Source organism: Trachurus japonicus, chromosome 5 (assembly GCF_045865225.1).
Source record: "Trachurus japonicus isolate A0001 chromosome 5, Traja_1.0".
Classification (NCBI taxonomy): domain Eukaryota; kingdom Metazoa; phylum Chordata; class Actinopteri; order Carangiformes; family Carangidae; genus Trachurus; species Trachurus japonicus.
In genome coordinates this window covers 24868286-24883283 of record NC_140911.1, presented here as the reverse complement: position 1 = coordinate 24883283, position 14998 = coordinate 24868286, and the positions used below count along the sequence as shown (strand labels likewise).

The window sequence follows — 14998 nt, the reverse complement described above, 5'->3', positions numbered from 1 at the left end:
GATGTCACGAGCACTTGGCCTGCCCTGCTCTCTTCGTGGGATAGAAATGTTTCTGAAGCTGTTCGTCGTATAAAATGGTGATGACATCTACACCTGCAGCTGTGTCCTACCACTGGCTCCGCCTCTTTCCCAGTTTAAAGTTCATGGCCAATTAAAACAAAATCAGGAATGAAACTGGGAACTGGCATCGCTTCCTTCTTTGGTCCAAATCTTTCGACACAACCTGTGGTCCAGGGCCGGCCTGAGGGTTTCTGAGACCCAGGTCCTGACCCAAGGTGTGAGCTGACATAGATTGTTGTGTTCATGGCCGTTAAACAAACCAACACCAACTCTCTCTATGAGTTTAAAGCCGTCTTTGTACAGGCGAATGTGCTTTAGCACATCCACTTTGAAATGAGTCTCACAGTGGGAGGGGCATCACTACGCACCCCCATCATGCAAAATGTGCAATGATGCTGCGGTTGTGTGCTTGTTCTGAGGATGCTGCATCCAGCACGCAGGAAGCTATAAGATGCGTTTAGAGACAACACCCAGGTCTGCTTAAGAAAACGTACAAATGGATCCAGGTATCTTTATGGGGTGGTGGGGCAATCAACTCATTGGCTTTTTAATGATTTGGGCCGGCTCTGCTTTGGTTGTTAGGTTGTTTTCTCAGTTTTGATCTGTGTGAGGCGAGGACGCATCCTCATAGGACAAGCCCACCACGCAAAGGAGGCGGAGCCAGAGGTGGGACACAGCTTTGATCCTCTTTAAAGTCATCAGCTCCGACAACAGCCTGCTGGTAAACAGCATCAAACCACTCGTTCAAAGAAATCAGTTGTAGTAGCTTCAAAAGTACAGAAACAAAGAAACCCAGAGGTTGGATAAATAATTATACACTCCCATTTAATGTTTGATACAGTTAGCTGTATTCACGTTGCATTTGCTTAACTCTAATGGAGTCGGATAACTGCGAAAATCACATAGCGTGTAGTGTGTCACAACATCTTAGATAAGGTGGATATACTCATGTAAAAGGGGGCTGATGAGACTAGATTGTTGAATTTCCAATTTGAACGGCCAACAGGAAGTAAACAAGTCACTGCAGGTTTCTTAGCCCTAACATCAGGTGACCAAGACGACACACGTGGCATAAATATTTAGAGAGCTGTAAAAAGACAGAGTCCACGGTAGATTAATCTCATTCATGTACTGTACTGTCACCAAACTCTTCAGCCTATACATATATATTCATATATCTCCAAAATATTAAAAAGTACTTAATATAAAAATACAGAAGAATTGTAAAAAAATGAGCAAAACATTGAATTTTATATGAAAACCATGCAAGAAAGATTCCCCATTTAGTTAAATAGTAACTCTAAGATTCAGGAAAGCAAGGGAATGAAAGGGAAGTGGTCGGATGAGAGAAGCGCAGGCGAACTGCCACCCACTCGCTTTTCATGTAAACATTGTAGAGGTCCTTTAAACTTGGTTCGGCAGTGACGACTGAAGATTTTCTCCTTGCTTTTTGGTCATGTTTGGAGTAAAGGGCCAGGGAGGAGGGGGGGACAGGGGGAGTCAAGTTTGGGAATGGAGGGGTCAGGGGTGAGAAAGTCCAAAGGAAACCTCAATAACAATGAGATAAAAAACAATACAGACAACCTATAAAATATGGCTCTGAGTTACATAGAAAAAGCTCATCAGAGGGGAGAGGAAGAACCTAGTCATGACAAAAAGTTGGAAATATGGCAGTAGTAGCACATTACTTCAATAACGTGTCCTAGTTCATAGATTGGTAGATGGCTGCTAGTCGGACTAACAGTGGGGGATTAGACGCATTGCTGCTTCTGATTGGAGGATGATTCCTTCTTCTTTTAAGACAGTAATCTGCGGACAATGACGGCAGGAAGTACTGAGCGGCAGCAGGGACACACAGTGGATTTAACTTCTACATAAAACTCAGCGTGGCCACCGCATGCTGCTGACGTCTGTTGATCAAACGCAGCAGAGCCAGAGAGAGGGACGACGGCGAGTGAGCACCGAGCACACGTCCTCTCTGCTGCTGGCTGAGGGGTGTCACCTACGGCTGATTTAAAGTCTCTGCTCATAAACGTTGACGAACAAGGGGAACAGAAATAAGCGGTGGAGCTAAGATTTGTCTCAAACACGGACAGACAGACAGACAGACAGACAGACAGACAGACAGTCCAGGCCCCGTTCAGAGATCCGTCCACCTCCCGTCCAGTGAACTGAACTTCTGCACTGACACAAAACAGACTCATCAGTATGTTAGTCTTTCATTTAAGTCAATGGAAAGACATACAAACAGAAGAATGTGTTTAAGCTCTAGCTGAAGAAATTGTGCTTATCCCGAGCAGGAGAAGTAGTGAAACTCAAGGATAACAACTACATTAAAGTGGAGATCGATCAGTGTCATTAATATTCAAGAGAAAGAAAGCTTGAGAAGTGTGGTGGTGTGGAAAAGGAAACTGACCTGCAACCTCACCTACAGTCCCGACCTCTGGCTCAGAGACTGCGTTTTTACTCCTCAGATTATTATTATAGGAGACCTGCTGCTCTTTTGTGTTGGTGTGATTTACCCAGGATTTAATATTCCACCTGGTCTGGAGACACTGCAGGATGGAAGCGGAGCTGCGAGACGTTACAGGGGAGAAGATACAGTGGGCTGAGGGCTGCAACCCTGAGGTGGGGCAGTGGTTAGCGTGGTCCCTTCACAGCGTCGTGGTCACAGGTTGGAATGTATCGTTTCTGATTGGTTTACGTCAACAGGGCGGGTTCTTATCTACTAAGAGCCCGTCGGGGGGAAGACACCACGGAGACGAAGGGAGAAAGAGGAACGAGATAAGAGTGAAAGAAAATTAGTGTTTGAGGCTGCGATGGAGAATGAATGATAATCCTCCTCCCCTCAGCACTTTAAATTAGTTTGAGTCGGGTGTGTTTGTTGAAGATAGCTCAGTGAGAAGAGGACCAGAGCAGGGCTGCAACTGCTCTGCTCCAGTTACCTCTGATTGTATTGATGAGTCTGTTTCAGTCCTGCGACGTAACAGGAAGTTCAGTCCGACAGAACAGGAAGTCGATGGAGCTCAGAGCAGACGCTGCTGCAGACTAACACACGGATGGGTGTCTAAACAGAATCCCAAATATTCATTCCTTAAGTTATCATGCGACTCGACACCAATGAAACATAACATGCATCCTACTAGAGGGTCAGTATGAGCCACACTGCTGTTTCCTATCAACACTGTGGGTGCACTGGGGAGGGGAGGGGTCTGAGAGAACCATGACGACCCTGACTGGATGAGATGAGGTCAGACTCCCACTGAGCAGAAAGCGAGCCCTCTCCGGACGCCGCCATGTTCGATATTTTGGAATAGTAAACATTCTGTCTTTCCACATGCAACAGAGCAGTTAAAAAAAAAGAAAAAAAAAAAGAAAAACCAACACATACAGACACGATAAAGGGAAGAACATTTTTTTTAACAGTTGAACCTTGAAGACTGTAGTGTCACACTCACAAGACATTCTCAGGAGTTTGAATCAACTATCAATTAACATTCGTTAGAGGTTTTAAAAACAAACAATTGCTTAACATCTAAAAAAAAAAAAAAAAAAAGGTTACATTTTTGCATTTGCCTAAAAATCTTCTGATCATCAAACCCGGCTGTTAGCTGTGTAGAAGAGCGGAAGCGTATGTACATGAGAACCACTGCACTCTGAAATGTTCGGTGCTGTTTTTGAGACTGTTACGCAGGAATGAAGCAAGTACAGAAGAACAAGACATGCTGCTGCGAGTCCCACAAAGATTGAACCCAAAGGTGTGGTGGTGTAAAAGCTTCAAAAGGATTATCGAGTAAAAAATATACACGAATGGACAAAAGAACAGGCCTTCCAAACTTACAGGCAGGACAACGCCACAGTCAATATGAAAAACACAACGTGGCAGGAATAACTGAGGGGGGTGAAGACGATGTGAAGCATGTGTGCGTGCAGGATGAGGGGATGAGCAGAGTGATGACTTCCCCCCTCAGTGCGACAGTTCAGTTGGTGGAATGACACATCGGATGCTGATGAAGAGGAGTGAGGAGGAGGAGGAGGAGGAGGAGGAGGAGGGAGTAGCTCAGATGGATGAGTCGCGGCTGCGGGGGAAGACGCTGGGTGGCTCTCCTCCTCCCCTTGCCCCAGATGAGGCACTGGGGAGGGGTTCGATCTCATCTCCGGTCTCCTCGATGGGCGGGATGCGGGCCTCCTCCTCTGACAGGGGGACGAACTCGGGATGGGCCATGAAGCTATGGATTGAGCTACGGGACTCTGGGCTCTCCAGCCCCTCGTACAGGGAGCTACGGAACGCGTTGACCACCTTAATCTGAAAGGAAAACCAGAGGAGACGTGTCAGCAGAGGAAAACAGACGCGCACAGCGTGTGATGTCAAACAAGCTGGCAGGGGCTGATGGGACGCATGGTGGCTGGGGCGTCTGAGTCTGGGCGGGGAAGGTGCAAAACCAACAACACACAATATGAACAAGTGGAACAGAAGCTGGATGATGAGAAAACTGAAATATTTTCACAACACATCAACACAAAAGGTCAAAAAAAGGTCAACATGATGTTGGAGGCAGCTGCAACAAAAATCCATGAACAGGCGGCTGAATGTGGGGCTGCATCCAAACACAACACATCTCACACACACACATGCAAACACATGCACTTTCTATAAAGACCTCCTCCAATCATAGTTTCTTTTTTTTTTAGCTATTTTAAAGCATTCTCAGTCGTCTTTAAATTGTGATTATGAAGTTTTTTTGCCAAAATCACAAAACCTGTGACATTTCCCAGGGCTCTCCTTCTGCAGAACACCAGCAGCTCATTAGCAATGCACCTCTGAGTTGTGGGCGGAGGTGGTGCTGCTCTGCACCCTCCCCTGTTTGTGGCGAAGAAACCCCCCCCCCCCCGTTGAGAGCTAGACACTGTACAATTTACGATTCAGTGTGTTTAGCGCTTATTCGCGTTCCAGCGCAACCTGCCCATTTGTACCTGTGAGGGAATTGGGAAAACACTGGGAATGGGAAACACAGAGCTATCCAGCCTTACAGTTTCGAGCCAGATGCAGAGCGGGGTGGGGCTTGTAAGCACTGAGGTTGTGACGCAACAACCCCAGTCTGCCTGAAGCTGCCAGCGCCTGCCGTTGGTTCACAGCAATTTGAAGGCAGAAAAACTCCGAAATGCAATTTCGCACTTACTTTTCTACTGATATGTCATGTAGCATCAGGAAAATGCCACATGAACATGTGAACACGATTTTCATTGGAGGGGATCTTTAAAACCTGTGGTGTGATCTACATCCTGTTCACCAACTTTTATCTCATTTTAAATCATTCATTCATTTTCTATACCGCTTATCCTGCCATTTTAAATCAACAATCCAACATTTTAATATTTAAATTCCACACTGGTTAAGTGATATTTATTTCAGGCTTTCCACCACATCTCTGGACCAGGCTGCACAGATGTAGTCCATCCAGCAACACTGACACTGGGCCACAGACTCTGGTTCACAGTTGTACAGACGGTCCAGTTCATCCCATAGGTGGCGGGTGGGGCTGAGCTCAGGGCTCTGAACAGGCCAGTTAAAGTCTTTCACAACAAAACTAGGAAAAAAACCAACACTTTCTCAATGGATCTGGTTGTGTGCTTGGGGGGACAGTTATGTTGAAACAGGAAAGGACCTTCCCCAAACTGTTTCCACAAAATTGTAAACACACTATTGTCTAAGAAATGACAGTATAAAGATTTCCCTTGACTGAGATAGAGAGCCCAGGAAAAACACACCCAGACTCAGAGTACACTGAAGGATGTGGATGGGCTGTGTTTTCTGTTTTTCTCTTGATGTATTAATTGCAGGCTAAACACTTTCACAAACGTTACTCAAGACTTCGAGGCCATCTACAAGGCAGGACCACAAGGTTATTATTACAGAGCAGTCTTTGTAGATTCCCCAACAAAGCTACTGTACAATTGCATATGAAAACCTAAGCAACTGATCTAGACCTAGATCTAATTAGTCCACGGGGTTTCAGGTATGGACAGTGCTGTCCTACAAGGGACAAGTCATCATAGTGCAATCAGGGTTGTGTTCCCATAATGCAGTGATCACCCAGGACTGGGTCTGGAAAGGAAATGAACAAAAACCCAAAAACAGAAGCAAAAATTTGCCGGATCAGATTTAAAATGTTACATTCTTTTGTGAAATAAAAACTTAAGTTTGTGGATATTCACACATTCCCAGCCTAAGCCAACATTAGAGAAAAATGACATGTTTTTTCCTTTTAGCCTGAATAATCAGAGGGAACACGAGTGAGGTCTGTGTCCCTACACTACAGTGAACACCCTGCAAACATGAGGTCTGAAACCAAACCTTCAAACAATTCCCTGCTCCAGTAAACAACACACGCACACTTGGGGAAAAACAACAAACACATGCACACTGTTAAGTATTCATAATCACATTCAGAGCCAGAATGGTTTTGTCCTCTAGCTGCTCTCCTCTCGCTGCCTAAAGTCACAGCCTGTGTGATGAATCCACAGAGGCTGCAGCTGATCACACTGATTTATACGCACCAGCAGACACTCTTCATTATAATTAATAACCCTGCAGTTCAAAGCTCTCTATTACTGAACCACAGGAGAGCTGCAGGGTGAGCACTGCAGCTTAGAGCACATGCAACAGTCACAGTAACACACACACACACACACACACACACACACACACACACACACACACATGCACACACAAAGAGCTCACAAGTTAAAAAGCTCTTGGCTGTTAAACCATGAGACTTGCTGAGCCTGACAGATTTAACCCTGCTCAGGATTAACCCATAAAATTATCTTGGTGCCCAGGCTGTCGCCTCCGAGGAAAAGAGAGAAGGAAAGAAAAAAAAAAAAACAACAAAGAAAAGAGGACAGGGATTTTTTCCCCCCGCCTGTCACGAATGCGAAGGATTCACAGCTTCCTTCTCTTCTCATCGACCACGTGTGCCAACAGTTGTCGTCTGTCATCGACTTGTCAGGCAGCAAGTCACATCAGGGTTAATAGATGCATATCCACAATGTGCAGAAGGGGGACAGCAGCAGGCTGGGGGGGGGGGGGGGGGGCTGATGCCACGTATTAAAGACACGAGAGATACTGAGATGCTGCAGGGAAAAGGTAAAGCAGGAATTGCACGGAAACAGAGGCGGAGATGGAAACACAGATCAGGTCATCTGCAAGCTCCAGCTTTTAGAAGTGTTCAGCAAACAGCCCATTCATTTCTAGTGAAGCTGTAGAACCGGTCCTCACAAATCTATAATTTCAGTAATAATAGTATAGAGCTTGATCATTTGAAAACAGCAGGTATATTACATGTCTGTCTGTTTGGATCAAACAAATAAGATGAGGGATGTGAATTAGTGAGCTCCTTCTAGCCTGATGCTAAGCTAGGCTAGCGACGTCTAGTTCAGTTTTCGGTAACACTTTATTTGACGCCTATCTCTATAATGCATTATAACCATACTTATAATGAGTTATAATGTAGTTATAGCACTGTATAACTATACTTATAAACACTCATAAATGATCATAATGCTTTATAACAATAATCATAACACACTATAAAGCAGTTTATCATGAATTATAAGGTCAGGTATTATAATACGTTATAATCGTTGAGAATGCCCACATCGATAATGCATTATAAATATAGATATAATGTGTTATGTGGCTTTATAACAATAAGTATAACACATTATAGAGCATTATAACTCTATTATAATACTTGACATTATAAGCCATTATAAAATGCTCTATAATGTGTTATGCTTATTGTTATAAAGCTTTATGATAATTGATGAGTGTTTATAATGATAGTTATACACGTTTATAAGCCAAGTATAACCCATTATCTGCATAACTCATTATAAGTATGGTTATAATGCGTTATAGAGATAGGTGTCAAATAAAGTGTTACCCAGTTTTCCTCTATGGGCCTGTTTTTTTTTTTTTTTTTTTTTACTATAGTTACAGCATATCCACTACACTTCTATCATGAACTGTTAGTCAGTTATTTATAATAATCGCTCAGACAATAATGAAGATATGTACGTGGGTTTAGTTGTGGACGTGCAGACACCTGCTGAAGACAGAGACAGCGAGGTGAACGAAGCGGGTGAGTCATGCAGCGGTGAGTGTTTTCATGCAGTTTCACACAGAGAAAGAGAAACAGAGTCCAGCCGGGTGAAGCGTGATGTTAGCTGGCCTCCGATCAACCGACTCACTGCCTGTAGTGGAGGAAGAAGCAGCAGCAGCAGCGGGGGGCATGGCCCCGGCGGAGTTGGTGAGAGAAGAGGAGGAGCTAAGTCCTACGTGGGTGGGGCTAGAGAGAGTTTTGGCGGCAGTGGCGTCATTGTGCTGGCTGACGACGGACGGCTGGCGGCGCAGGGCACCTGGCACCGCCGCCTGGCCCGTCTGGAAGGTATAGACCACATCCATCTGAAGGAGGGACAGCCACAACACACCGTTAGACAGCAGAGACAGAGACAGAGCAAGGAGACAGGACAGAGGAGAGGAAACAAGGAGGAAGGAGAGAGGTTAGAGAAAGTTTTAAAGATGCTGGACAGTAAACCTTTGCGTTTATGAACACAACAGGAGCTGGGATATGTCTGCAGAGTGAGTGTTACAGTATAATAAAACTGGTTTATTAGAGAGCCGACAAGTGTTAATGGGAAGTTGACGGTTGTTGATGTGCATCTGCCTGTGGTGATGCATGGTTATGGGTGGACGTTAAACAAGTCCACAAATCTCAGCTCAACCTAACCTGTCCTCTCAAACCTCAGCAGGTTTTTCAGTGCAGAGGCTCAAATGTGTGTTTGCACGATTGTAAAGTTGCGACTGATCGCTCCAGTGCACAGGGCTGCAGATACCGGAACCTCCTGGAGCGATGCAGATAGAGGAAGAGCTGGTGTGCAGCTTTTTGACTGGCAGCAAACGCACTCATTAGCCTTTGTTTGTGGCAGAGAGAAGAAACATGAAATAAAGAAATAAAGAAACAGAGAATCTTTTCCCTTTCAAGTGACTGTTTTTTGACACATTTCAACCCATTTACTAAATAAATAAATATATCATCATCGTCGTCGTCTTTTTTAAAAAAATCTGGTCTTCCAATGACAAAAAGAGAGGCGATCATGTTCGAGAGAGAGAATATTGAGCCTGCAGAGAGGATGGAGAGAGGAAGAATAACATGTGACGGGAACAAAAAAAAGAAGGGATGATGGAGAGATTAGGACGGGAGAGTGGTTTCAGGAATGAGGAGAAAGGAGAGCAGAGAGTTTGAGAGAGAATGCATAAAGAGAGAGAGAGAGAAAGCTGCCGAAAAACCCAGAAGATGGAACGAAGGGATGAAAGAGGAAAACAACAATGAAGAAAGAGCTTTTGAATCAGGGTGAAATCACTCCGAGAGAGGAGGAGTGGAGAAAATGTGTCACTTGGAATGACTGATAAAGTTTCGGCAGTGAGTGCTGCTTGTACCAATTATTCCCCCACTGTGTTTGACTGTCGAGGCGTTGAGCGGCACAACGCTGCCCACCAGGATTAGAGAGGAGGAGGACAGGAAGAGGAGCATGGAAAGATAAGAACCTAATTAGCTTGCAGCCTTTGGTTGCCTCCCCCTCCATCCCCTCATCCTCCCATCCCAGGAGGACGACAGACTGATATTACAGATACACAGGCACAAAAGAGGAAAGAGCTTCCTCTTTTTCTCCGCAGCGTGTCTGTCTGATGGTGGAGAGAGACCGAGGAGGACGAGACCTTTTGTTTCATGTCGCTGCACAAAGGCCATGTTGTCATCGCACACTTACCACACCCGAGGGTCACCACACCTCACCTGACAGCAGGCAGGGAGACACACACCTGTCCACACATGTAGTAGCTTTTGATTTGATTCCTCATCTTAACCAGTAGATTCACTTTTTGATTATTTTTTTAATCCAGCGTTAAAGATATTGACTGTTTCAAAACTAGTGAAGAATAGTTTGATTAATTACATGAAAAGTACAAATAATTGTTGAAAAAACAAAAAACTAAAACACAGACAACAAAGACACAGCTGGTTGTTCATCTGACTATTAAAACACATGCAAATCCTTTTGTTATATTCTGTGTTTTAGTTTGAGGTGTTCCAAGTGAAAAGTGTGAGGGTGGCACTAAAAAACAACAAAGAGGAGGATTTCAGCCATTAATTCAGATGAGTTTACCCTTCGGCCACAGTAGGTAGAAGTTAGTTCACTGCTAACTGAGATAAGGACGCCTGACCTCTCTGAGTTCATGTGTGTGAGTGTGAGTCTGTGTGGTTGTGTGTGTCAATGTGTGGAAGCAGAGCGTTGGCTGCTGTTACCATAGGTGGGTGTTAGCATCCAGGCTAATGAAGCCCATAGGGACTGAATGGGACTGCCTGTGGACATTTTGATGCTCAGCGAGTGTTGATCTGACTTGTAGGAGGAGGCTAACACACACACACACACACACACACACACACACACACACACACACACACACACACACAGCAAAGTCTGAGACTGTGAGATGAGTCAGTTGTGCTGCTGTTCACTTCCAACACTTCCGTCTGAATTTAGTGCATTTTTAAATAGACATCATTAAAATTTGAATAATAAATTCATTCATTCACTCATGACACAAACAGCTGATGGTGCCAATTCTCTGTCAGACGTCATTAAACCATGGCAGAAGACATGGGTGCAAGAGGAAGGAACACCTCATAGAGAACATGATGGAAATCTGACTTTTATCATCACTCTGCAAAAGACCCGATGAGTTTGTTCAGGACGTTTCAGCCGTTAACTCTTGTCTGTATTTACTCTGAGGAAATGAGCATAGGAACAGCAACTGGATGGAAACAGAGTTACTGACAGACTGACTAATGAAAATATTCAATATGCAAAGTGTTTAGTCCCACGCTGGTTACAGTCTTTAATTTCTCTCTTTTAATGAAGTGGTTCTGTGCTGGAGCTCAGCAGCAGAGTGTGAAATTAAGTGGACAACAGTTACACTATGTGTGTGTGTGTGTGTGTGTGTGTGTGTGTTGAATTTCCAGTTTTACCTCCACACACTCCACTGAGTCTTTGCAGCACCACGTGCAGCCTGCTGCTGCTGAAGTGAACTTTTATCATCAAGTATAATACAGTATATAAAGTTGTGGAGTTGTGTGGACCTGGGCTTTAACTGATGTCTGAACTCAGACAGGAAATATTAAGAGTTGAAATTAGCACAATCCAATAAAAAATAATCTGTGATCAAATACATTAAGATTAGTCAAATTTTCATTCAATCTCAGTCTCTAGTTTTCAGACACAAACTACAATTATAATCATTTCATCAGCTCTTTAAATGGTAAATGGTAAATGGTCTGTATTTATATAGCGCTTTACTATACCTGAACGATACTATGTATCAATATGAAATGTTTTTGCCATTGTCAGTTATACTGTGCCTTAAAAAGAAGTTTCATAAAATCACAAACCGAATTAACTTGACGCTAATTAGCTTCACCCACTTCATACTGCTCTGATTTGACTCAAATGAGCTGCAGTTCGTGTGAACTGTCTGAAATGTTTGATTTGTCTCAATGAAACACAGCGTCTCTGGTGGGACAGATCGTCTCTGTCTCAGTTTGTTTTACCTCGCTTTCCGTAGCTCTGACAGAACAGATGTTCACAAACACCATCTTGTAAACTTGATATCAGAGTAACAAACAATTAAAATAACATTTTAAGACAAAAAGTACGGTCGATGACACAGTTAGCTGTGGTGCTGTTGGGTGCTCGTACCTGCGTCTGGATGCGGTTCAGACCTCTGAACCAGAGGATCTGGCCTCTCCTCAGCTCCATCTCGGCGTGGTCGATCTCGTCGGCGCCCTCTGTCAGCTCCTCCTCGTGGATCTCCTCCTTGGTGATGCCATGACCCGCCTCCTTCAGGAACTTCAGGTGGTGGGTCGGGATGGCCGAGATCAGCTGAGTTCGACACAACAAAATGTTTTATTAAAAGTCCACCCAACGACTGAATTACCAACAAAATCTTGATTTATTCCAGTTATCTGTTTATTTGTTTGGGTTGTGGGTGGGATTGTTGAGTCTCGTTGCATTGTGGGAACTGAAGGATCCAGAGTTTTGGGGCGTTTCAGCCATACTGGATCTCTCTCTTTGCTGCTTCAATCCTCACGTTAATCTGTCTTTTATGAGTCCCTCAGTTCCATAAAGGTATAATACTAAATACCTGGAATGTCTCTTTAAGAGCAATGATCATATCAGGGAAAATGAGAGCTTTTATTTTATGACTTATTACCTTTTGTGTAGTTATTTTATAATAACTACACAGTACGAAGCATTAGTTAAGCATTATTAAATACTTTTTTTCAGATGATAGTCAGCATTAATGCATCATGCATTATAACGTTATAATAACGTCAAGTTATTTACGATTATTTTTTATTTAGTGGCTCATATTATCATTATATTATGTTATTCATGCATATTTATCACAGACATTTGATAATTATGATGAATTATAATATTGAATTTATGTCATGTTGTGTTACCTGTGTTGTTTTGTCTTTGACTTGTTTATTGCTCAATTAAAAAGGCAGAGGAGAGACACCCCACACACAACCAGCCTCCCGCTGCAGCTGCACATCAATGTTTTATGTATCTGTCTCTCATTCCTCCCTCTCTCTCTCTCTCTCTCTCAGAAACAAAAGGCACTTTACCTCTAAAATAACTCACAGACCTGAGATCAGTCTGTGTCTGTCAGCATCTCTCCGTCTCTCTGTTCTCCGTCTCTGCCCTTCAAGTGAACCCACCAGGTTTCTTACAATTGAACTCCCTCTCCTGTAGATAACGTATGCTTTCCAAGCCTGTGTGTACGAGTGTGTTCATGTGAACAGGTTCACACATCTGGTTGTGCGCGCGTGCATGTGTGCGCACGCGTGTGTTTTGTATCCACAGAGGGACTGACACGCTGGGTTTGTTTTCGCACGGCGTTCGTAAACAGTAGTCGCGCTGCTTTCATGTGCCGAGCTGCTCATTACCATGGCGATGGTCGTGATGGCAACCCAGCAGCAGTGACAGGCAACAGTTTGCTGCCACGACGCTCATGCATCCACCTCTTCATCCTCTCGGTACATGTTGTTCGCTCTCAGAGCTTTGCACTGACAGATGCTGTTTGATGGCGACAGTAAATGGTGAACGGTGCGGCGGCGGCGGTCTCACCTGTCCCCACAGCAGCTCTCCCACGCCGATGAACACGCACCACAGCCACTGGTCGATGGTCAGAGCCGTGCAGGAGAAGGGCTTCCCCCCAAACTGGACAATGATGATCTGAGGAGGAAAAGGGAACACAGGTTGGTTGTGTGAGCTCTGATGGTCCTGAAGCCCTGAAGTCCCTGTCTGGGTCTCTTGTCCCCCTGCTCCAAATATGATGATGATGAAAATACAGCACGAGTAACTCGATCTGTTACAAGGGGTGAGTGCAGCATCCCACAACGTAGAACTCAATTTGGTAGCTCTTCTTTCTCATGTGGGGCCATGAGTCAGTGGAATGTCCTTCCCACAGAATTTATCTGATGTACAAATTCCTATACATTTTCATGCTTATCAAAGAGCTGGTTACTTAGTAAAGCAAGCTTGCACACATTGTTAAGTTACATGTGAGTGTGTATGTAAATGTGTCTGGTTATTAATATGTGCATGAGTGTGGTTATTAGATGAGGGTGAGGATGGGGAAGGAGATGGTTGGACTGTTGTCTATGTGTGTGCTTGTGTTTGAATGTGTGATGATGAGAATAAAAGAGAGTATGTGCTGTTCATTTAACTCTATTGTGCATTTCATTATTTGGCGCTCTTGTTCCTTGCTTTTGCTAGTTTACTGTGTCTATTTAAAAAAATATTATTATATCAGATCATATCACTTTTATTCAACATTCTTAATATTGTTATCTGTCTGTTTCTTGCCTGCCCAGGGACTACAGGTGGAAATTAGCAAATGTTGCTACAACCTGGCTCAAGGCATCTTCCCTTGTTTTACAAGATTAATGTTTTTGTGCATTGTCCCTGTTTTAAATAAATAAATTCCTAAATTCCTAAATGATGATGATGATGCTGCTGAGTTACCTGCAGGACGAAGGTGCCCAGCACCACGCTGCAGAAGATGGGGTTCCTGTAGATGCCCTCAAACACGTTCCGCTCTCCGTGGATCTTCCTGGCGTTGATTTCGTTAAAGAGCTGCATCATGACAAACACGTTGAAGACGATGGTGTAGTGTTCTGAAGGCGGCGAGTGCAGGGGAGTGTTGCGGCCGCTGTCGATGTCGAAAAATGTCTCGCCTAGAGAAACGCGGCAGGAGAAGAAGCACAAAATTAATCCATTTTTTTCCGAAACAAGAGAACAAATTCCGATTGAATAGCCAAATGGTTGGTCTGCTGTTTCACTCACCGGCGAAGAGCAGGGTGAAGATGATGACGAGCTGGTACACGGCGTGGCCAAAGATGTTCTTCATCATGGTCTTGGAGATGAGCGGCTTGTTGCGGCCGTAAGGTTTACGTAGCAGCAGAGACTCAGTGGGCGGCTCGGTGGCCAGAGCCAGAGATGCCAGAGTGTCCATGATGAGGTTCACCCAGAGCATCTGGACGGCCTTCAGAGGGGAGTCCTGCAGGAGGAGGAGGAAACAATCCATTTACAGGAAGAAATAGAAATCCTTATGAGAAAAAAAATGATGGTGAATGACCCCATTTTCATTTGCTCTGCAGCATAGCAGCAGTGTGTTTGTGTCAGGATCAGTCCCGTCAGGTCTGACTTGTTGCAGATGTTGGGCATGAGCAGGCATGTGAACCATCAGCCGTGGGAGCTGCCCACAAAACAACAATCTACTGCCACATTAAAGGAGAGGAGAAAGTTT

General features: G+C 44.3%; 1 protein-coding gene across 4 annotated transcripts in view; it reads right to left on the bottom strand.

Moving 5' to 3' along the window:
- Window positions 1–859: 859 nt before the first annotated feature.
- The window catches only part of LOC146987662 (plasma membrane calcium-transporting ATPase 1-like), an 89799-nt gene continuing 75660 nt past the window's right edge, over window positions 860–14998 (bottom strand). For 2 of the 4 annotated variants that reach the window (XM_085776942.1, XM_085776944.1), the window contains 6 exons: window positions 14536–14749; window positions 14215–14426; window positions 13315–13422; window positions 11878–12060; window positions 8314–8527; window positions 3463–4366 (listed from right to left, as the gene is read on the bottom strand). In XM_085776942.1, the coding sequence (XP_085633068.1) occupies window positions 4362–4366; window positions 8314–8527; window positions 11878–12060; window positions 13315–13422; window positions 14215–14426; window positions 14536–14749 (936 nt within the window). In that variant the 3' untranslated portion in view covers window positions 3463–4361. Of the gene's footprint in view, window positions 4367–8313; window positions 8528–11877; window positions 12061–13314; window positions 13423–14214; window positions 14427–14535; window positions 14750–14998 lie in introns of all 4 variants that reach the window. The other 2 variants (XM_085776941.1, XM_085776943.1) reach the window with 1 other exon arrangement.